General features: G+C 43.4%; 2 protein-coding genes across 9 annotated transcripts; one reads left to right on the forward strand and one right to left on the reverse strand.

Moving 5' to 3' along the window:
* Nucleotides 1-428: 428 nt before the first annotated feature.
* On the reverse strand, nucleotides 429-3911 carry idi1 (isopentenyl-diphosphate delta isomerase 1). The gene is made up of 7 exons (XM_056583995.1): nucleotides 3809-3911; nucleotides 3065-3228; nucleotides 2579-2757; nucleotides 2226-2318; nucleotides 1827-1957; nucleotides 1468-1572; nucleotides 429-1089 (listed from the first exon to the last, which is right to left on the reverse strand). The coding sequence occupies exons 2-7, from the start codon at nucleotides 3223-3225 to the stop codon at nucleotides 877-879; spliced, it is 882 nt and encodes a 293-aa protein (XP_056439970.1). The 5' UTR covers nucleotides 3226-3228; nucleotides 3809-3911; the 3' UTR covers nucleotides 429-876.
* Nucleotides 3723-23613, forward strand: wdr37 (WD repeat domain 37). 8 transcript variants are annotated; one of them, XM_056583990.1, is made up of 15 exons: nucleotides 3723-3947; nucleotides 4727-4926; nucleotides 7150-7246; nucleotides 7392-7487; nucleotides 8083-8147; nucleotides 8716-8799; nucleotides 10041-10179; nucleotides 10336-10407; nucleotides 10813-10857; nucleotides 11180-11256; nucleotides 13292-13526; nucleotides 13855-13996; nucleotides 18469-18603; nucleotides 20793-20907; nucleotides 21153-23613. In XM_056583990.1, exons 2-15 carry the CDS (start codon nucleotides 4780-4782, stop codon nucleotides 21282-21284), a joined length of 1581 nt encoding a protein of 526 aa, XP_056439965.1. In that variant the 5' UTR covers nucleotides 3723-3947; nucleotides 4727-4779; the 3' UTR covers nucleotides 21285-23613. The 8 variants fall into 8 exon arrangements, with proteins under 8 accessions (XP_056439965.1, XP_056439966.1, XP_056439969.1 ...); XM_056583991.1 differs by having other exon boundaries at nucleotides 3723-3829; XM_056583992.1 differs by lacking the exon at nucleotides 3723-3947 and adding an exon at nucleotides 3982-4038.
* Nucleotides 23614-24010: the final 397 nt, after the last annotated feature.

Genomic DNA, 24010 nt, shown 5'->3' on the forward strand with positions numbered 1-24010 from the left:
CCTTACATCTAAAAAAATACATCTCAACAAGTGTCATAGCCCGGCGCGCTTTGTTGTAGGCTTCAGCAAAGTAAACCGCGTAGTGCGACTGACTTTTTACAGCCTTCAGGTCTGTGGTTCTTGTGATTGGCTGAGCTTCGACGTTCGTTAAGATGACTTAATTGTTTTGAGGGGCACATTGCCACCTAGCGTCGACAATATTACACTATATTTTAGTATTAAGTTAACATTTAGGTCACAATACAATATGTTTATACAAAAATAAGCTAACTGTATCCGGGAAGTTGCTGTTAAAAATGTATATATCATTTTTCAGGTTTTGGAGAATGTGCAGATGGAGCTTCACCATCGATACAAACTCCATGGCGTTAAAAGTGGTGGTATTACTTATGGTATTGTCAACTTTACATAGATGATGCTGGGGGTCAACTTTCAAATCATTTAACTACCAATTTGGTAATATTTTTTATTCAAAACAGACTAACATTATGTTCTAAAGAATAATATCTCACTTAACATTAGAGTCTATGAAATGACTCAAATTTAAGACTTAGGCCAATAATTCATGACAAAGTCTCTTTCTCTTAGAGATTAGAAAAATATCCATTCGGCATATTCCAAGGAACGATTGATTATCTTCGCTCATCGTTTTCAAAAGAAGATCGTATTTCAGTTTAAAAAGCAATGGAAACAGAAGCCAATAGACATCCTATCCTAGCCGCAATAGCGTAAATACAGATATGTGTCCTCATCATTCTTGTGACTTTAAAGCTGTTCAACAAAAAACATGCCTCAATTCTACGGCTATTGATGTTGTTGCGGGGCAATTAGAAACAAAGACAATTAGAAAAACGATTATGGGCAGTCTCATCCTTTTCACATGCGGTGGATTTGGTCGTGATCCATGAACTGCTTGAGGTTCTGCAGGTTGTCCCACCACTTGAAGAGGAAGGTCTCTGCGATGAGGAGGAACCAAGGGGTGATGGCCAGCTCGTTGCGCTTGGCCTTCTCCAACATGTCCTTCAGCTCTTCCTTGGTGACATAGCAGTGGCTCTGGATCTCGTTGGGGTCCGGGCTCAGATCCACGTCCTGCTCCATACACAAACATTCACAAGCACCACGATGGGTTATTTCCTTCAAGGGTGTAATCCTTTAAAGATCTCTTTTGATCCATTATTAAAATGGAACACACATTTAATTAATAGCAACTTTGTTATTACACGATGTAGGTAGCGATGTGGTGTGCAACGACTCGGCAATTTAGGATTTTTTATATGTCATTCACAAGAATCGAAAACAGTGAACGTGAACTCATAAAGATTAATATAAGCAAAGCTAGCCAGCTCAAGTGATAAAATGTCAGCGATGAAAAACTACTATTAATAATCCCTGGATAGGAATATTACAGTGAAAGCCTTTATTTTGACCTTAATACCTTAATATTAAAGGCAAATCTTTGTTTTTTACCTTCTGTAGAAAGAGGATGTAGTCAATTTCGTGCTCCCCCCAGACGCCATCAGACTGGGCCTTGTAATGGATTCTGGTCAGGTAGGTCATCTCCTCTGGGGTCACCTGAACACACACAAACCGGGCACATCGGTGTTTCAGAGGCATCACTCTCATTACGGTCCAAGATCCGCGGTTATTGAAAGAGAGGCCAATTTATAATCCAGAAAAAAAGCTATGAAGTGTACTATTGAGGTGACTTTGCATCCATGTGTGGTCTTTAGAAAGGCTGTAGGACTAAACCAGCAAACTGTGAAGACCCCCCCCCCACACACACACACACACACACACACACACACACGAATGCAGTTCTGCTGTACCTGTTCAATGGGGATTCCTAGTTCCGCTTGCAGCCTCCTCTGAGCAGCATTCCTGACTCCGATGGCATCCTTCTCCTCCATCTCACTGGCCATGTGCAAAGGATGACTGCAGCATGTGTTTGTGTAACAGCCTACATGCACAAATGGAGAATAACTGTATAAAAGACCACTCTTCATGCCAACCATTAAGTTATCGTGCTTACGTCAGAGTTTGTTCCCCGTGTCTCCATGTTAAAAAATACGGTGAAAAAAACTTGAAGCACATTCTGAACCGTTATTGCCGTACATATTCCATCATTAGTTTCAACTAATGGAGACAAGTCAAAAATACATTGACATTAGACAATACTTTAACAGTGGTTGCCAAGTAAAATAAAACCACCATGCCCAAGTGCTTACCTGGAAAGGTGATTTTAGCGTCAGACCTCTGTTGCAAAAGAAGCTTCTCCTCACTGTTGAAAATGAAGACGCTGAAAGCTCTGTGTAATAGACCTGGGGACATTGATCAATGAATAATGAAATGTTACATCAATGAAAGACATTTTCGTAATTGACAAGCAATTAGCCAATGATCCACCAAAGGAAAAACAACTTGAATTTGAGACCAATGTTAATTTTGAAGACCCACCCTTGATCATTGCTTACACTTTTAGAAAGCCGCATGAATAAGCCCTCCCAAGATAGGTCGAGCATATCCTGTTGCGCCACATGACAGTGGGTGATTATCAGGCATGTGGAAGCATGTGGCTCACCTTTATCAATGTTGGCGTTCAGGTGACAGTTCTTCTTTGTATCCGCTCCAATCTTACAGTCGTTTTCGTCGATGAGAATGCACATCTCTGCAAGAAGCTGCACCTGCTTCTCGTCCAAGTTATCGGTGTTTATTTCCGGCATTTTGACTGAGGAATTATGCTTTCTCGCCTCACTGAAGCTGTTATGTGGGACAGAGTGATTGGAAGTTGATGGTATGTAGTTGATGGCATTGTAGACCTACAATATAATCAACTGAAGAGTTGCAACATATCAAACTATCTATAACGCTTGTCATTTCAAAAGGTAGTTAACGTAATTATATAATGCACATAAGACCTTGATTTATTTTTATACAGAAGTAAAAGGACAGAGCCCAACGACAAGAATGTAAATAAGTTGGCATTTTGAGCTTGCATAAGAATATATCTGGGGAGTTAGCGACCTAGCCTCGCCCGAGATGAGACTTTAGTGTAATAGCGACCTACCTTGATAAAGGGCTGGTGTAGATCGAAGAGTGAGGGCAAAATGATGGGATCCTAAAAGCTGCTACCCGACTCAAGACAGGTAAATTTGATTGCAACAAAGCTGGTGCCTTGTGGGTGCAGGACCTCAATACTTGTAGCGCCGCCCACAAACCCCTCGCCATCTCCTGACCAAAAAAGAAAGCCAATCAAATGGCTTGAAGCTATGGGTGCTAGTAAACATTGTAGTGGACTTCACTTCGCTGGGATCGGGAGCTCTACATCTCAGGAAATATTTCCTAATATAACAAGCGTAGTTAGTGCTATCAATTCATAAATGTAAGTATATCACATGAACAATTACAATTAATTTAATGAATACTCACCAACGTGTAATTGTTTAGGAAATAAACAATTAAATTCATGATGGTCATACTCAATAGTTGAAGACTTTAATACATTGATTATATCTAATTTATCCTAAATTATGCAATTTTAAATAACTAGTACATTCATTATTATTGATATGTTGCTATGGATAATAATGCATTTGTTGATAAACAAATGCGGTTTTATTTATCAAATGAACCTGTAAAAACACACAACCAGAATCCGTCAGAGGAAAACTCCATGTCGCCTTTTATGCGAACCGCCTGCCTTGTCAACACGCGCCATCGAACCATTACGTAGCCTGCACCACCCAGTTATTACACGCACTCTGTCAAGATGAGCCTAATAAGGAAAACCGATCATCTACAGATTACTTACAAATCAAAATAGTAAATTCAGGTAGATAAACGAACAATCTGAGCAGCATGTACAGTCGTTTGCGTCGATTGCGTGCAGAGTCTAGTGATACTGACCCCTGTGCCTCAAAGAGCGTGTGTGACGTACCCATCCTTCATTGGTTCGTACAGACAACCCCGACACCCTATTGGCTGCTACCAATCCAAACACACGCCACGTGATACGGAAGTTCGCGGAAGACGAAAGTAAATGTAAAAACCAATACGTTTTTTAATGCGGATATTGCCATTTGTCGTCGTACACAATCTAAAAGTTATGCATTTGTCAAACTAGCAGTTACTTTATTATGGGTTATTTCAGTCTATTCAGATAATTAAATCTATACGTCTACAGATGTGCGTCGGGTTCAAAGTTGAATTGTGCCGCAGCCTTCAAGGAAGGTGATCTGTCAGCTACTTCCTCACTAGCGTTGCAGCTAATTTACAGTCTAACCGTTGTCATATTTTTAAAGTAGGTCTTCATAACAGGTATCCAATTACACTTATAAATAGTGTATAGCGGCAGCTAACGTACAATATGTGTGTCCTCGCTTATAAATGACGGCAGCGGTTATCACGTTGCAGGTAGAAGTGCATCTAGCTGGCGTTATGTCATCCTCTCAAAAGCTAATCTTGGTCAAATTTCATACACTACCGTGACGTCTATCGAAATATCTGGCTACTGTAATCGTATTTAGCTAGCTATTATTGCCAATACAACTAAGCTTTCCTGCTGTCGCATTTTTAACTAGACTTGACTTCACAGAAAATGCATGTCAACATCCCCGTTATTCATATTTATTTCGATCGAATTATCTGCTGTTAGACAGATTGCTAAATGAACCTTAACCTGGCATCTGCGCTGTGACAAGCGAACCAACCCAGGCCTTTGTTTATTCAGCCAGTCTCAGGTAGGAGGTGATCAGGGGCAGGGCCGGTGACGAGGGAGGAGGGATGCCTGTTGAGAGCGGAAGCAGCAGCTCTGCTTCGGCTGCCCGTCACCCCAAGCAGAAGCGCAAGGCCCACAGCCTTTCCATACGTCGCACAAACAGCACGGAGGAGAGGCCGCCTGGTATGCACAGAGACATGCTGGAGGGACAGGTAAGCAATGCCTGCTCAAAGATCAACTCACACACATACACATTACACACAGTTAATGCACTGCAAGTAAATTAGATCATGGCATATCTTCAAACATTAAACCCAAGCTATTTAATGTTAACCCTATAACAAATGTCAGTTATATTTATTCATAAGATAGCTAGTCGTAAAAAACACCCTTTGAGCTTTGTTGACATGTTTACAGGAACCAGTAGGCTGGGATTTTTTTGGTTGATTAACATTTTGATTGCCATGCTTAGTTTTTGTCATGTAAGCCCTGGTTTCAGTCTTTGAAAGGCAATACATCACAAGCCGGTCCAACAACATTGCTTTTTTATTTGGTGCCTTGTGTTGCAAAATTGTACTCACCTCCATGGAAATTATGGCTATGCGTGTGGAAGTGATTTTTAGATAACACTGTCCTATTATCTGACATTTTTCTTGTGTGTAATTGTTCCTGCTTTCTCACAAAGGACACCTCATTTGTGTTTTTTGTGTTATTTAAACTTGGTTGTTTCGGTATTATATTGTCAGCACAGTTAGGGATTACCCGTCTCCACAGAGCTAAAGCTACATCAAGTCACTTGGGTTTGGGACTGAAATTGCAAGCAGATATCGATTCTGGCTTTTAATAGGGAGGAGTGAGAGGGATTGTTTCAGTAAGTGGAGGCTTCGGTGAGTGCTGCTGCTGTTGCCAGCTGTCGGGTGCATCGTCAACCGGCCATAAAAGCAGGCCTTACTGTTTGATTAAGATCATGATGGTTAGTAAAGTTTGGGAGCTGCCCTCTCAAAATATTTGCCTTTTGAAATGTTTCACTGAAGGTATGTCATAGGGCCATTCCATTGTCTCGTTTGGAGTTTTGTGAACAGAGTTCACAAAACTGGAGCTCTGTTTGGTACGGTGCTATTTGCTTTATATACGGAAATCTTGTTGTTTTTTATTCATGAGTAATTTGTGTTAAATATTTCAGTTTCCTTTATCTGCCACTAATCATTGTCTTGGATAGTATTGTAATGAAACGCATGGTGTAGTCTGGCAAATAAATAATACAGGCTGGTGTTTTCTCTTGTTAAGTCAACTCGTGGAGGACGTATAAAGAACTATTCCCCGGCCATGTCACCTGCAAGTGACTCTCTCCTGGGCAATGTTCCGGACGTTACTGCATGACACTGACATTTGGCAGTGTTCTCATTAAGGTTTAATATAGGCAGCTTGTCCAGCTAATTAGTCTTTTCACCAGGTCTCTTGAGCCAATGCCCTGACCTGCAGATGCTGATTGTATGTACAAAAAGCAAACCTCCTTTCACAACAAGTTAAACAGACATTGCTTGTGGATGTATGCACACACACACACGTGTCGTGCACAAGTACGTCTGCATACATATGTGCATACTGCAAAGTTAACACACACAGCAAACAGCTATCCTGTAGTATTTTACCTCATAAAGCCGTCATTATGACTTGCATCCACAAAGGGCTATAGATTTTAGGGTCCACTGATGCATTGCTTTTGGAAATAAGGGGTGCTCTGTATATAGATGTTTCTTTTTCAACATGTGTACTTGCAGGCAGTGCTAGCAGAATGAACAGTGGGGTTAACTTACTACGACACACTTGTTTGCTGCATGTAGGCCAGAAGAAAGGGCAGCTGACAGCCTTGTATTCGGTTCCCCCCCTCCCCATTCGTGTTTCAGATCAAGCAGAGAGTAGGCAACAGCTCTTAAGGAATTCTGTCAAACCAGGCTTGTGACTCTATTGTTCTCATGGCAGACTGTACTTCTCTTTGCATGCCTTGCGTTTTGTCCTTCTGGCAGAATAACTGCACTTTTAACAGTTCAGTATGGAGGTGAGTAAAAAAAGATTTAGAGTTAGACTGAGTTAGACTATAGAGTTAGACTATTTTCTGTAGTATTTTATATCTTGTAGTTTAATGAAAATCACTCATTGCTCTGTCCCTACCTCAGATCCCGGATTAGTATTAAAACCAGTTTCTGTAAACATTGTCTTGCTAGAATAAGTCAAGCTAGCCAGTTATGCACAAGTTTGTATGTTTTCCATCCAAAAAATCTCCTTGCAATCGACGGCATCAATTGCTGTGTATATTGCAATAAATCCATTCTCCAATTTGATCAGTGACAAAATCCATGATATTTAATTTGACCTGCTTTTGTTTAAGTTGTGTTTAAAGCCTAACCTTTTAATATGTTTTCTCTTTTTCTTAGGATTCCAAGCTCCCCCTATCCTTGCGAAATAATCTCCTTGATCTTTTCGGGCAGATCGAGAGAGAGTTTGAGAATCTGTACATCGAAAACCTTGAATGTAAGATGTCTTAACAATCCAGTAATTTGTGTCAATGGCAGAAATTTGTTGTATCTTATTAACTGTTGCTAGCATACCTAAATGTTAAGAGTTCAATATTTTGCAACTCTAATGTCACACTGTTACAACGGATGTCTCGTTGCAGTGCGTCGAGAGATCGATTCCCTGAACGAGCGTCTGACTGGTGATGGACAGATCCTGGAGGGGGGAGACCCCAATAAGGGGGCTCTCAAAGCAAAAGGTAAAGCCCCCCCATGTTTCTTCATCATCCTACTCCTGTGAGCTAGATTGGGTGTTTCATAATAATAAGACAGGTACACTAAGATAAGTATTTCCAAAAGTACAGAGACATCCCAGCAGGATCATATCCCCAGGGGTACCGGTAGGTTTGGGTAGTTTTGCCAGAGCAATTTCGTGAATATATTTTTAGAAATCTTTTCAACCCCTTTTTATATTTGTCACCTCAAAACGGATATGAAAGACGACTACTAATTTTGTCTCTACAGCCCTATTTGAAGATGTTACACGGTGGTGCACTTCAATATTACATTGTTTGGATAGAACCCTATATATATATATATATATATATATATATATATATATATATGCACTTGTGTCATCCCCGTCTGTACCAAAAACGTACCGTACCGAATCTAAAACTGACCCCAAAACCGTTATATGAACCAAACCACGTGTGTGTGTGTGTGTGTGTGTGTGTGTGTGTGTGTGTGTGTGTTGTGAACCATTCCACCCCTACAAGCCATGACTTTAAGCCTGCTGTGAATACAACCAAATAAGGGTAAGAGCTGTGCAATCTTTGTTCCTCTAACCCACAGCGAGCCATAGCACCAGTCAACTGTCCCAGAAGCTGAAGACGACATACAAAGCCTCTACCAGCAAGGTAATGGGAGAAAAACAAAGATGAGACCACTATAGAGCTAATGAGATTAGCCATCTATGTCAATATTTGAACTTCTTTGGATTGAATGCTGCCTGAATCAAAAGCCCCTTTGTGACTGTATCTGAGAAGTGAAGACTAGCCTGTTTATTTCTTCCTCCGAGGTCATGACTTGTAAAGAGAAGGCGATCAATTGAAATACCTTGAGTGATCCGTCAGAGATGTAACATTAGCCCTCTCAAAGCCAGCTACTTTGCTCTGCTACATAAACTAAATCAAAGTCCATTTGCAACCGGCAAATGATTCTGGCCATACATGGGCTACTGTCTACTGACGAGAAGAGTTCTCAGATCAGATAATGTATATTTGTTCAGTGGTGATGGATTTCATGTTCAGAAAATGAAAGTGCTGCCATGTTTTTTCCCTGTCCGTGTACTTAACCAGGGGACTCTGTAACCCAGTAGTTTTAAACTCTCATTAGGGATCTAACTATGGCAAGCCCGCCAAACAAGACTAAAGGTTTGACTTGCCTCATTATCTCTTCCTCTCAATCCCCCTGTGATATTTATAGTGTTTATGCACCTTCCACGGCAAGGTGGGGGCTCCACGTGGTTTCAGTGTGGCCACATGGGAATTGTTGTGTGGAGATTCATGGGTAATATTTCTTGACGTTGCGTTTGCCGCTTAGCATGGGACATGGCCGCAGGCTGAGCGTCATAACTCCAACCCTGACTCCTACTTTGGTTAATGATAGGTGTTGGTTCGTTAAAGAACAATGGAGTACAGAGTTCTCATCTCGAGGTGGTTGGAACATGATGGTTTATTGCTTCAGTAGATGGCTGTTTAATTACATGTGCTATTTATATTAGCTACCAAGTTAAGTTAAGAGTTCTTGTACGTTTTATAGCAAAGACGACCAAATCAAACCTCATCACGTGAACCTTTTTATGCAAATATTTTCTTCTTGCATATCTTTTTGTCACTTCTCTAGACAACACATGAATAACATAATGGTACTCCTCATTGGCAAAAGGTTTCCTCAAAATGAACTGGTTACACCTTACAATAAGGATTCATTGATTAACATTAGTTAATGCAGTAATAGGCATTGTTGGATAGGGTTAACCCTAATCCTATTAAATAATGTATATATGATTACCTTAGGATCACATGAACACCAATGCCTTATTTAACTAAGCAACATTACTAAACATAAACATCATTAGTAAATGATAACTAGATCATTAGAAAACTGTTATCTGTTAAATAAGGCTAATTACTGCATTAACGTTTACTTAATAGCTAACTAATTGTTAATTAATGTGGGCTTATTGTAAAGTGTCAATGATGAACATAAGTATGGAGCTTACAATTCTAATCCATCCCTTATCAGGATATACCTCTACTATTGCCATGACAACTGCATGCTAGAAGGGAGCAAGGACACAAGGGTTCAAGGGAGGACTTAATCAAATTTAAATCCGGTGGTAGAGTCATACAAATTTGGAATGATGTTGTCAAAAGTCAAAGGGCACTGCTAATGCTTACTGATGAATGTAATGGGCAACTTGTTTGACTACTAAATTTGGATGTTGACTGTTTTACATGTTTCTTATGAAAAATCCCCCCCCAAAAAATAGGATATCTTTAACAAAAATCGGAACTACTACAGCAAGTAGCAGCATGTGTGCTAACAGGAGCTAGCCGTGTTTGCCTGTATTTTATGGCTTACAAAGTCAACAAGCAGATGCCCAGCTCTCTGCATAGTTAACTCAGGATCCTACTGGAACTTGAGGTCTCATCAATATATCCCACAATGCATAGCATCCACAAACATGTCTCTTTCCATTCATTTTATGCTCTCTTTTCTCCTTGTAACTTTCACCCGATTCCCAGATTGTGTCCAGTTTCAAGGCCACCACCGGCTCGCGGGCTATCTGCCAGCTGCTGAAGGAGTATGTTGGCCACAGGGATGGCATCTGGGACCTGGGCATCACCCGGACCCAGCCCGTGGTGCTTGGAACCGCCTCTGCAGGTCCCGGACACACAATGCATTTATTAGCTGATATATCTATATATACAGATCTATAGATCTATAGATAGATAGATGGATGGATGGATGGATGGATGGATGGATGTTGTACTATGGACGTCGGTAGACGCTGAACGTTTCTCCCCGTCTTCCTTGCAGATCACTCTGCTCTGCTGTGGAGCATCGAGACAGGGAAGTGTGTTCTGAGGTATGCCGGCCACGCAGGATCAGGTAAGGGGCCCCGACCACGTCTGGGGATGCTCTTAGGATGCAGAGGCCTTTTAGATATCTTTAAAATAAACAGTTCTCTTGATACTTAGTCTTAGGCCCAATCCCATTTCTACCCCTTTACCCTTCCCCTTCCCCCTTCAAAACAAGGGGGAAGGGGAAGGGGTAAGGGGTAGAAATGGGATTCTACCCCTTTATGACTGCAAACTAACGGGCGATATCTGCTGTTTTATCTGCTCCTTCAAAAACTTTGGACAAATATATTTTGAAATAATTTGTGAGGAGAGGTTAAGTGAAGCATGTCTATATTTGAACAGTGACAGTTTGACAGTTGGTGAAGGTCATTGATGCGTTGAGTTTGTTTTTGTCAGATAAGCTCACAAACACGCTGTGTTTTCTCACCCTCAGTCAACTCTATCAAGTTCCACCCCACCGAGCAGATGGCTTTAACAGGTACATATGTTTCAGAAGTTGTTATTTTGGGATTATAAACTCTCTCCCTCTCCACCTCTCCTTCCCTCCTTCTCCCTCTTACACTCTCCCTCTCCCTCCCTCTCCTCTCTCCCTCTCCCTCTCCCCCCCCTCACCCTCACCCCATGTGTCATGTTTTGTCAAAGCAACATGGCCAGGTCTTCGTTAGCACCTTTGTTATTGTTTGTGTGTGGAGGCATGGTGTTGTTTGTGGAGGGTGGGAACACAGATCTGCATACGTGCTGCTCGCACCATGGTAACCTTGCGGTGTTTGTGTGAACCCCCTAACTCCTTTCCTCCCAAGCCTCTGGAGACCAGACGGCACACATCTGGCGGTACATGGTGCAGCTGCCCGCCCCCCCGCCTCAACCCGATGCCACCGTACGTTTAGAGGCGCGCACACACACACACACCCACACCCACACCCACACACACACACACACACACACACACACACACACACACACACACACACAGGGGTACTTCCACTGTCACAGAACAAAAAGTAGGTAGTTGACTACCACCAATGTCACTATTCAAGAGCATGCAAAGAAAAAAGTTAGTTTTCTCTTCAAGTCTTCTAGATTCCCACACTGAAGATCGGCAATTTCCGAACATAAACTAACAAAGCTTTGTTGTTATTTCATTAAACAAATATTTTGGGCCAGCCCTACAGGCTATTTTAAACTTTTCCAATGATTACCTAAAAAGTTGAACTACTCTAGTTATTTACGCAATATATTGTTTAGAGTAAGAGCAATTCAAAATAAAAAATCCTCTTAGCTTCGCTAGTATAAACTGGCTGAATATATCAGTTTACAGACGGATTCAATATCAACAAGACCATTTAATGCGGTCTATAAATGCTTCCGACACTTTAGTTATGTCACTGAGTAGACACTATTTGTTTACATGTTTCTATAATTAGTGCAGGCTTCAGTATCTCCTATTAAGGGAGGGGGGTGGAGGAAAGGTACCAGTTCCACTTGATGCTTTATAGTAGAATTAATTTATGCACATAGATTAATTATGTCCTTATTTGATGTCATTTGAAATCTTTCTTTTGATGTTAGCTGCTTGTCTTGTAAATGGTCTTCTCTTTGAAATGTATTTAAAAATATGTTTTAATTAGATTCCCCAAAACGAATTCTCTAAGGGGAGAGGATGGTGTGCATGTTACTTGTCACATTAGACAAAAACGGTGTCTTCCATAGATTGCCGCTGTACTTCTTTAAAAGCCTGTCCTCCCCATACAACTGCAAGCTTAAACACGCTTTCACTACCAGGGCTTCACAAATACAGATCCTTGAATAATCAACAGAACCGGTGGAATAAACGCATTCACGTTGTTAATTAATCGGGATATCCAATACAGTGCTGTCTGATGTCTGAAATCCTTGAAGTTGTTTTTAATTCTCATTAGCACAACACAAGCGTCTGCACCTTTGAACATACCCATATTTGCTTTCTTTCCTCATTTTACTGTGCATTGATCCCATTCCCATCAGAGGGGTGTCTTCAATTGATTATCAAAGTGTTTGTGTGTGTTGATCATTGTGCATGATAATTCTTCCTTATTTGCATACATATGTATATGTAGAAAAAAATACCTTTTAATGTGTGATCATTTTTCATAAGCTGGGTACACATTTATATTTTGTTTGAGTTTTCAGTCAACATTTTGGACAATGTGTTGAGATGAATTTGCACCTTGGTGTAACGATCCAGTATAGTCTTGTGAGTCACATATCACTGGCCTCATCCCGGATAGTTGAAAGAATGCTCACTCCTTCTCAAAATTTGGACTGCATTAAACCCACCACATTGAAAGCACACTGTACAAAGTAATCCGTTAGAGTTTCCGGGTTAATGCAAGGAACTTTTTGTTACTGTGCCCCGGAACATCCCATTTTACTTTATTCTTTTTTTTCCTCATCTAATAGTTAACAAGGCAATAGTAGGATCATCCTTAATAATATATATATTTTTTTAACATTTCTGATAATAAACAATAACCGTGTCACAGTTATAACAGCATCACACATAATTATAGCGCCGATATCTAACATATCTAACATATCTAACATATCTAACTAATTGATCAAACTCTTTCAAAGTTGTTTGCTTTGCCAATGTTATTTTTGTTTTGTTTACAACACAGCTTTGTTGAATGCTCAATACTCATTGGTCCATAAAGGCATTCAACTCCACAGCACGTTGCTACGAATGCAGTTCTCCAATCGTAGGACCAAACATTTTACTTGTCGACTCTTTTATTTATAGTGCGGAAGCAATAAAATCGTTTTGAAATAAAAACGAAAAATTATTTGTGGTTCTATTTTGCGTCCTGTGAGAACCGCCCGTGATTACCAGCAGCTCATTCCTGACATGGTCTTCCCCCCCCCCCCCCCCCCAGGCCTCTTGCGACGATGACCCAGACCTGTCGGACCGAGAGGATGGGGACCTGGACGGAGAGGGTCCCGGCGAGGTGCCCACCATCCGCGTTGCCACGGCAACCCTGAAGAGCCACCAGGGCGTGGTGATCGCCGCCGATTGGCTGGTCGGGGGCCGACAGGTGGTGACGGCGTCCTGGGACCGTGCGGCTAACCTGTACGAAGTGGAGACCTCGGAGCTGGTCCACACGCTGACTGGTAACCCTTCAGACCGGCGGGCGCAAACACAAGCACCGCAAACACAAGTGGGCCTGTCTGCCTCAAAGTCCATCCATACTGATTGTATGTCCAAAGTTCTAATCACACACACACACACACACACACACACACACACACACACACACACACACACACACACACACACACACACACACACACACACACACACACACACACACACACACACACACACACACACTGTGTGTGTGTCCGAGTGTGTTGCACGTTTGTATTGCTTGGCAATAATGTGACACACGCATGTAATGATTCCAGCATCTCCACACTCTGTGTGTGTGTGTGTGTGCAGGCCATGACCAGGAGCTGACCCACTGCTGCACCCACCCGTCTCAGCGGCTGGTGGTGACGTCGTCCAGAGACACCACCTTCAGACTGTGGGACTTCAGGGACCCTTCCATTCACTCTGTCAACGTCTTCCAGGGACACACAGAGTAGGTCACAGTCACACACACACACACACCCTAACTCATGGTTTCTCAACAGGGGCGGTACCGCCCCCTGGGGCGCGTTCGCACAACCTAGGGAGGCGCTGGGAACGTGAATTTTTCCTCCTTCATCTTGCTGTTGTTCAGTTCCAGATGCTCTGAGCATAGTCTCAACGAAAAGACCGTTGCATTTCAAATACAAAATATATAGGCCTAATTAGGCCTCTGCGCGCAATCCGTTTTCACGGTGCCCGCGGTACCCGGGCCATGCATTCATTCGTTCACGGGGCATGGAGGGAAACGTGGCGGCCAGGAGTCGCGGGAGTGCCCGCAACGCTGTCACAGTGAATAAATGTTCAATCCAATCATTTCTTCCTCAACTCTTCTTTCTTGGCCAATAGATCTCTCTCTCTCTCGCTCACTCGCTCTCTCGCTCTCTCTCTATTCCCCCCCCCGTGTCGCTCTGGAAGTTTAAATGGGTTTATTACAGTGATGAACAGTGCTGTTAGCCAATCAGAGGTGAGACATTTGCATGTCATGAATATTCATGAATATTTTCTTTATTTTTTCACCAAAACCGACTCAGAGGGCATTCATTGCTATTAGTAACCACCGCAAAATCAATGAAAAACGATGCATTGACACCTTTAAGCTATAATACGAGTGTGAGTGGGGTTGTTAGTTTATTTAATCAGGGTAAGGTCAGGGGGGCGTTTGCTCAAAAAAAGTTGAGAACCACTGCCCTAACTCAACACCAGCGCTAAGTTCTACTTTTCTGCATTTTATCTTGATGGTGACTGAGGAATACAGACGTTCAGAAACAAGCTAGATTGCAGTTCACGGTTCCTCCACTGGGTGGTGTTATAACATTATCGATAGGCTTTTGTCTGGCGCCACCATGTCATTCTCTATTTTCTTTTCCCCTCTTCTTAGGTGTCCTTTTTTCTCTCTTTTGTACAGTGTCACATTAATCTCCCGGCCCTGTTGCTCTAAGCCAAATCCTCCTTCTTCTCCCTCATTCATTATGGAGTGCTTCAGTCGTCGCATTGATGATTCACTGCTCTTCCTCCTCTAGCTCTCCCTCTCATTTTCTTTTATTCTAACCTCCCCACTCCTCATCTCTCTCGCTCTCGCTCGCTCAGTCTCTCTCTCTAGGCCTCGCTCTCTCATTTATCTGCCTGTGTGCACACTAATCCCTACACTCTGTAATTTGGCACTGAGGCTCCATGCGACAAGTTGATAATTTCAAACGACCACTGTGAGGCCTGTGTGCGCCTTTCAATGGTGGCAACCCTTTTTTTTTTTTTAAAGGCCTGTGTGTCAAGCAGCAGCCACTGATGATGCACACACACACACACACACACAGACACACACACTCCCACAAGCTTCTCCTTTCTCGCTACATGCCATTGAGTCACTTATTACAAATTATGCCGTGCTCCCCTCCTGCCTGACAGAAGTTAATAATTCTTCTGCATTTCAGCGCCGTTTCTCCCGAAGAGACAATGGCTGACATGAGATTACACCCCGGTCGCTCTCCCTGTCTGAGTGAACGGCTTCTTTGGAGTCAGCAGTGGGAGGGGAGGGGGGGGGGGGGGGGGGGGTGGTAACGTCGCCGTGGGTCTGGAGTTTGTGTCGCTCGCTAAAGCGCCCTGTCCTCCAGAGGATTGGTTATGGAGGGAAACGTGCGGCGCCGTCTCCACATGTGAAGTCTATTCATCATAGTGCTCAGTAGGTTCAGGGGGAGCTGCTGCTGCCGAGAGAGATGTCAACAGTGCGGCTGTGACTCATGCACCTAACGAGCGCCACACACACACACACACACACACACACACACACACACACACACACACACACACACACACACACACACACACACACACACACACACACACACACACACACACACACACACACACACACACACACACACCTTTTGCCCCCAGATGGGCACAGCAGACCCTAGGTCTGGGGTGTTTTGTTCCTGCTTGAGCCCCAGCTCCAGAACAAGTAGTCGTGACAACCAGCGGTAATGTATGTTGCGGAGCTCCAGGAAATAGGAATATACACTTGCAAAGCTCCAGACACTTTCTAGTAGGCTGTGGAACATGAAGGCGTTAGCTGTGTTTTGCTGTTGCGTCGTCAAGGCCCTACCCATAGTTGAGGCCCTGAGTGGTCTCCATGCGACCCTTCTTACCTGTGGATACATGGCAGCAAATAACAATATTGATGGATATGTCATCTGCAAGAATTTGACTCCAGCCATATCTGTGAGTTTCATACATCTTGAGAAACCAACCTCATCGTGCCGCCACATAACAAAAGACGCTGACCCTCACGGGATGCACGCTTTGTAGAGTCTGTGTCGGAGGGTATCGGCGGGGACCCGAAGGGTTTTTATTATTAGCAGGTCACCATTCTGCTAGTCTCCACCCCCCCTAACTCACATTATGACATAATGACAGGACGTAAATGATGTGATCAGTGCACCGCCCCAGGGAGGGAGGGAGGGAGGGAGAGAGAGGGAGAGGGAGAGGGAGAGGGAGAGGGAGAGGGAGAGAGAGAGAGAGAGAGAGATAGACAGAGAGGGAGAGAGGTAGAGAGGGAGAGGGAGACTTGTAGCGTCTTCACCGGCAATTACTGCTAACGCGCCCTGACAGCGAGCCACAGCAGTCAAAAGTGCAGCACATTTCCCACCACCCCGTCCGACCCACCCCGGTAATTGCGGGGCGTAATGACAACCGCACACGAGCGCACAAACGGCGCGCAGCAAACGAGAAGTGGCAGCAAACTTGCTCTACATATGGCATTCTAATGCTCTCTCTCGCTCGCGCGCTACGGTGGACCTGAATATGAGTACTCTGAATGAAACCGTGTTTGTCCTGCCATCATGGCAGCAGTTTCATTCAGGTTTGAGCCTTCCTTTGGCTGATGCTCTGATACAGAGTTGACTGAAGGTGGGTCAGACGGCTGAAAAGAAAAAGGACGTTTCCTTCAATCAGCCAAATCATCCACCTTTTAATGCCAATGGCGGTGAGGGGATTGGAACGGGTAAGAGCTCAGTATTTTGAGTGCAACTCAGGAAAAGGAAGAACAGCCCGGAGTGTCTGGAAACACATGATTATATACTTGATTTGACACAGGGACTAACTCGACCCAGACACCATGTTCAGATGACGCCAGATAGCATCGCCTTCAAAACCCAGACACAAAAACTCAAAAGAAACAACCGAGAAATTCCTCTGGCGCTTTTTCTTCTTCTTCTTAAATTCATAAGCTTTCAGGTTCGGTTGGCTCAGTCGGTTCAGTCCTGTACTTAAACATCCCTTTTATCCGCCCCTGGATACATATTCTATTTTATTGATGGCCTCCTCTAGCCCTGGGCTCCCCTAGTGTCTGTTAACTGGGGACAATGCAGCCACACTTTCTCATCACCCTCAGCCTGTGTTAATCAGCCAGTGTTTAGCCCTTCTAATTAGATTGTAATGCCGTGTCAATTTAAATTGAGGGGCGGGCCAGCCCTGAGCTGAGCCCTGGCAGAACGAGGGGCCCGTGTATTCACCACACGGCTAATCTCAATCGACACCTCCCCCCGCCGCCGAGTGCACCCAATCTCATTTGCGTCCCTTCCGGGACCCGCTGTTCAGCCGAGAGGACGGGAGTCGTGGCGTGGATGTTAAGTAAGAACCCGCGGGGACGGCCCCACATAATGGATATTAAATAACTCTCCAGCCCCGACCTCGCTGCCGCCGCCGCCCCCCGCCGCTCCTCCTTGGATGTGTTTCCCCCCCCGACACGGGCCACAGCCCCAGAATGCCAATCCTGGTTAGCCAGGGGGCATGTCTGGTGAGGTCCACAGAACACCATGTAATCCATGGCTATTTCATGGTGGGGAGGCGTAGAAAAAGAAGCAAAAGAGAAGAACGCCTGCAGGTGAAATTCCAGCGAATCGAACCACAATAACCAGAGAACGGAGTGGTGCTCCATAGGGGGGACCCTTCTGCTCTCTTTACCCCAACACAAGCTCCAGTAGACATGGCTCACCCCCGGCCTTTGCTTCGTCTACCGACCACTTATGATTGATGTGATATATATTTAAAAACACGCAACACTGCCCTGATGGGTCAGAGATGGGAGTCCCTAATTCTAGGGAATTCTAAGCCCTCCTTGACACCCCCACGAGCCAAAATAGGAGGCAGTGTCCCTAATTGTCATGTGCTGTAAAAGACCAAATAGATGTTAGAGTGGAGAGAGATCTGTCTGTCAGCTGTTGGGGTTTCCTGGATGGAACTTATTTGCACGTTTTGCATTTCTCTTCATAGGAAACCGAAGTGAATGAAGGAGATTCCGAAAATAAAACCAAATGGTGTACTGCCATCCGATACGATCTGACTCTATTCTAGAATCATTGACTCATCTGAGCTCCCACTTAATTAAGTGTGTGTGTGTGTGTGTGTGTGTGTGTGTGTGTTCCATAGCACGGTGACGTCAGCGGTCTTCACCGTGGGCGACAACGTGGTCTCGGGAAGCGACGACCGCACCGTCAAGGTGTGGGACCTGAAGAACATGCGGTCGCCCATAGCAACCATCCGCACCGACTCAGCCGTCAATAGGTGGGTGAGCAGGGCGAGGCGATTGGTCAAAAAGTGCCAGCCTGTGCTCGAACATGTTGTTTTTCAGGACAGTATCTTTCAATGCTAATACCGGTCACTTTACCTTAACGTTAAGTATTGTCTGCTAATGAGTACCAGCACTATCACAACACTAGTATATTTATATTTTATATATTTATATTAGTATATATTCTATAACTTTTCAGTAAATCTTAAGAATGAAATAATACATAATAGTTGTATTACATTTGTGTTTTCTATTGGATCACTCTAATCAATATGATTCTATGTATCCAGAAGCAGTGCATCGAAACAAGGAAAATGTTCTTAACATTTGATCACTAGGAAAGAAAGACTATAAGGGAAAATAAATCTCAGACTAGGAATTCTTGGAGGGAGTGTTGCACGCCACGGTTCAAATGGAGTCCTGGTTCAACATTATTATTCTGACATCGGTGAACTACAAAGCCATTTTAATGCGGAGAGTATATCAATTCTTGTGGTGCCAAATTCCTAAAGCTGTGCACAGTTCAGTAATGAAGACTGGCTTTATCACGAGATGCCAAACACATTAACAAAATGAATGGCCAGTAGGACCCCAGTGGGTGGCTGATTGATTGTAACTATGCATAATAATTTGGAGAGATTAATGTACTTCTATAGATTAATATTAGTAGTGTTGGGAGGGAGGGGGTATTTGAAGGAGAAATAATTAATGTACCAGTCAGGCGATGCATGAGCTAACATAATTGCGTACGGTGGAGTCATTTAAACGAGCTGTTTGGCCATTAACATGACACCAAAACGTCACAGCTCAGAGTTATAACAAACAGAGTGAGATCTGTCGGTCTCTTGACTGTGGACATGTTGGATACTCTCGGGACCTAATGAACGGTAACTTGCACAAACCATGTTCGTTTGGGACACGCAACGTCCTGCAATAAGGATGTTGTGAACACAACAACACTGGGTCCATGTCTCAAACGTTCTGCCCAAGTCCATACTGAACCTTCTGAGCGGACTGAGAAGAGCGTAGGGGCTAGAGCCCGACCGATATATCGGCAGGCCGATATTATCGGCCGATATTAGGCATTTTTCAAACTATTCGGTATCGGCATTTATAATGGCTGATAAATTAATATTAAAAAAAAAGACGCCCAAACCCGGTGATTCAGCCAGAGTTAGGCAGAGTGAATGACGGAGATCGACGGTGATCATCGGTGTTGTTCATGTGTGCAAGTGTGTTCATGGTAAGTTGCCAACTGTCACGAGACATGCATTGCTTGAATAACAATTAAAAGAACATCCCCATCAATTCTCTAAAGTCGATAAGCATGACTTAATTCATGACCATGTCCAGTTTTGCTGTTGTTACGTGTTAGCTGAGAGTGAAAAGGATTTAAAGGATAACTACAAATAACCAATGTTAGGGAAATGTGTTTGTTTTGTTGCGCGTTTCTGGATTTTTTTTAATATATCGGCTGATATATCGGAAAATATTCGTATCGGTCCTAAAAATTCTATATCGGTCGGGCTCTAGTAGGGGCCTTGCCAGTAAACCGACAGCAGGACAAAGACTTGGTAGGGTGGGTGGGATTGGATACAGCGCTCATGCTGCTGCCGCCTTAAGAGCATTAGGTTCTAATGTGATTCCTTTTCTGTTTAGGGAAAGTACTTAATATGACTTGAGTAACGTGACTATGATGTGGTGCTGTAGTTCATTTTAAGTCATGCAGTGTTTCTCTCTGACCACCTCCACCACCTCAGAATGGTTAATTCCAGAAGTTAATTCCATGTAATACTAACGATAACAACGATGCAATAATAGTGTATCGTTCCTAGCTCACACAAAAACCGACCATCTCAGATAAAACAGAGGCCATAATCTGTAGCGTACAGGTAGTCATTTGTTTGGCATTCTGGAACTAACTCCCTTCAGCCTCCCATGTAGGGCTTGTAATCCACTGTGGCTGGCAGCGCACAACAGAAACGTGATAGACAGTTGTTGAGTCACTTTGGTGACGTGGCGCAGCCCAACTTGACCTTTGTCGATATCAAAGACTCTGTCGAGGTTTCGTTAAGTCTCGATGAGTCATGACTGAGTCATGAGCCCAGTTTGGTTCAGCACATGCTCCTCACATCCCTACGCCCGCCTTCCAGCTGACGGCACGCCTCATGTGTTCCTCCAGGCTGAGCGTGTCCACCAACCAGCGGATCATCGCCCTGCCGCACGACAACCGCCAGGTCCGCCTCTTCGACATGAACGGCGTGAGGCTGGCCAGGCTCCCTCGCAGCAACAGAATGGTACGCTCAGGGTTTGTCATGGGGGGCCAGTTGATCCTGGGTGTCGGAGGGATGGAACGGTTGTAGACGTATCTAGACGTACCTAAATGCTGACGCAAATAGTTAACCTGGTCTGTGTGTAAGTATTTCCAGAATGCATGTCCTAGTTTGAATGAAAACCTGTTCTCTTTTCAGGTTTTTTTTGTGTAGTGTAAAAGATGATATTTAAATGTGTGTACATTGTTGTTGTGTGTGCGTGTTCGCAGGGCCACCGGCGCATGGTGTGCTGCTCGGCGTGGAACGAGGAGAACCAGTCGTGCAACCTGTTCACGTGCGGCTTCGACCGCCAGGCCATCGGCTGGAACATCAACATCCCCGCCCTGCTGCAGGAGAAGTGACCGCCCTCCCTCCATCCGACACCACCACCCCCACCATCACCACCACCACCACACCAACCACCATCCACCCCGTCTATCTGGGACTGACACCCCCAAGAGCCAAAATTCACATAGAAGAATATAGGATCCTACCATCGGCCAGTCGTCGCACAGAGAAGTGGAAGGCGCCGCGGAAGTTGAGCGTATGTCGTGTACACTGGCGGATTGTTGCTGTTCTTGTTGTCCACCATTCTGTTTGATTATTTCCTGCTGCCTTCCGAGCTGTACATAGTCTGTTGTTTGGTAAGCAGCTGGACATAAGATCACTCTTATTTTGTTGTTGTGCTTTTCAACTGTTTCAACGTGAAGATCATGTTTGTGTGTACAACAATATAGTGTGTGTGTGTGTGCGTGTGTGATCCAGTTGGCTAGCGTTTAGAACACAATTATCAATATTGCTGCCTGTTATTTATTCATGTAAACAAATATAGCTTTTAGAGTTGGCACAATATATTACTCTGTGTGTCCAAATGTACCAGTGGTGTAGTTGATAGTGTCACCCTTTGCCATTTATTCTTTTCTTCCATATTGCTGTCCCGTCTTCGTATTCCCCGTGTGGGAATTCAGTCTGAGCTAGAGACGGAAGACAGTACCTGTCTGTGCAGAGTTTCACTTGGGCTGCTACTCTGAACATGTAACTGTAGGAACGGCTAGATGTGACGTGCTTATTCTCCTTCCTGACCCAACCGTCTCCTACAGTTGGAGACTTGCTTCATTTCCCTCGCTGCTGCTTTCACTTTCCAGTGCTTTTCGTTCTTCGTTACTTAAAACTTCTTGTTATGTTGTTGCCTTTCTTAGTATAGTTTTAGGACGTTTTGGGATGTTTATGCTTTTTGTTCTACTCTGTCTGCTGTTAACCACACAGCAATATTGCGAGGAAAATAAAGCACCAACCTTTTTTTGGTTTTGTAAATATAGTCATTGCTTTGCGAAGTCCTCTTGCGAGCTGTAAATAGGTCATGTTTGAAATCTTCCTGTACTCTGTATATGCTCAGCTGAAATGTGTACTGACTACAGCCATATCCATGCCTTCCCTTGTTCCCTGGATTCATTCAATAGAAACACAAGCCCACCTTCTCCAGTCTGGGTCCAACTTTGGACCTTGTGTCTCTGGTGTAACTGTTGAGCTTAAAGTAAATATATCAATCACTTGTGATCTTGGCTATTTATTAATTGCTGTCCTTCAGTAAGCACGAGTCCATAGAAGGCTCGGATCATGGGGCTTACACTTTGCCTCAAAGAGTTTGGTTACAGTCAAACTCAATGCATCCGCTCCAACTGAGGGTTGATAAGAAGGGCCTTTTATTCAGCAACAGAAAACCTTGTAACCTTGAAACACACCTTGCAAGGTGTAAATTGAAATTCACACTGGGTCACATGAATATTTTTTACATGACAGTAAAGGATAGGATTGTGGGTTCACACCGTGAACTCAAAACAATGCTGTCATTGGTCACTTTCACTTGTTTGGTCATGTATTTAAATGCTGTAAATCACAAAGTTCATGTGTCTGTGTTTTGTCCCTGGCAACCTGTTGTGTAAGACTGAGCCTAGTAGTGTATAGCATACTTCACATTCCGCTGGGAATTCTTCCTGATCCTAGGGGTGTGTGTGTGAGCGAGAGAGAGAGAGAGGCAGGCAAGCGGGGATGCCACAAAAACACACACGTTGAGTTGCACACATTGTTCCACAATGCATTGATGACGGAGAGGAAAAAGCTCTGTAAAAACAGCTTAGACTGAGATAATGTCATTCCATGATTAAAAAAGTTCCCCAATATAACCACATTATTTCCTCCTAACCTTTAACCAAAATCAACACGTTATTTCCTTCCACTCTAAGGACTCCTTGATGGTCGTTAAATAAACGGTGTTGTTGAATGCTGAGAATCACTATTCCGTCATGCCTTAATTTTTCTTCGACCAATGAGATCGCTCAAAATAAATTGAATATTTCCGACCAATGAGTCTGCTCAAATATATTTATATATTTTTTGCTACTGGGTGAGCAACACAAGATGCTGAGAACAAAGATGAACTGGCACAAAGGAAGGGAAACAGTAGGAGGGGAATGTTGATGAGGGCCAGGTGAAACCAATTAAGGTCAGTGAGGACATTCAGGGAAACTCAAGGACGGGGAGTGAGGAAGATCCACACCATCAAAAATGTAACGTTACACAATCCTTTACAGCCATATGGTAATCTACTTCCGGTTTCCTGTCATTGACATCCGGTTTTAAAAAAAATACATGGTGTTAATTAATAGATTACTTTATATCTAATATAAAATAAGTTGCACTTTTTTATCCAAGAAAATATCAATAAGTATTTGATGAATACCCGTTTACATGATAAAGTACTTTATTAGAGATATTAAAACCATATTTTATGCAAGAGGACATGTATGGTTTACTTTACTAACCCAGATACGATAAAATGCACATACTATGTTCAGGGAGTATGCAAACTGTTTTTAGTCTCATGTACGGGAACAGTCACCACACATGATTTTACTTGTGGGAAATAAAACCCTGATTTAGTTATGTTTAATAACAGTTTGTAATACGAGATAATCTGCATGAATGGGCTAAATCCTTGTTAGAGGAAAAGTGCATTCAACTCACCTTATTTTAAATGTTTGCATATGTTCTATTTTATTGGATTTTCTTGACTGATACATGTTCAAAT

This window comes from Gadus chalcogrammus, chromosome 23, assembly GCF_026213295.1.
Source record: "Gadus chalcogrammus isolate NIFS_2021 chromosome 23, NIFS_Gcha_1.0, whole genome shotgun sequence".
Lineage (NCBI taxonomy): Eukaryota > Metazoa > Chordata > Actinopteri > Gadiformes > Gadidae > Gadus > Gadus chalcogrammus.

Bases quoted from the DNA above. Each gene is read 5' to 3' on its own strand.
- idi1 (XM_056583995.1), bottom strand. From the start codon at position 3,225: ATGGCGAGGGGTTTGTGGGCGGCGCTACAAGTATTGAGGTCCTGCACC. The intron at 2,758-3,064 runs GTAGGTCGCTAT...CCCACATAACAG, and splicing joins TACACCAGCCCTTTATCAAG to CTTCAGTGAGGCGAGAAAGC. The intron at 1,958-2,225 runs GTAAGCACTTGG...TTGTGCATGTAG, and splicing joins CGCTAAAATCACCTTTCCAG to GCTGTTACACAAACACATGC.
- wdr37 (XM_056583990.1), top strand. From the start codon at position 4,780: ATGCCTGTTGAGAGCGGAAGCAGCAGCTCTGCTTCGGCTGCCCGTCAC. The intron at 7,247-7,391 runs GTAAGATGTCTT...GTCTCGTTGCAG, and splicing joins GTACATCGAAAACCTTGAAT to TGCGTCGAGAGATCGATTCC. The intron at 7,488-8,082 runs GTAAAGCCCCCC...TCTAACCCACAG, and splicing joins GGGGGCTCTCAAAGCAAAAG to CGAGCCATAGCACCAGTCAA.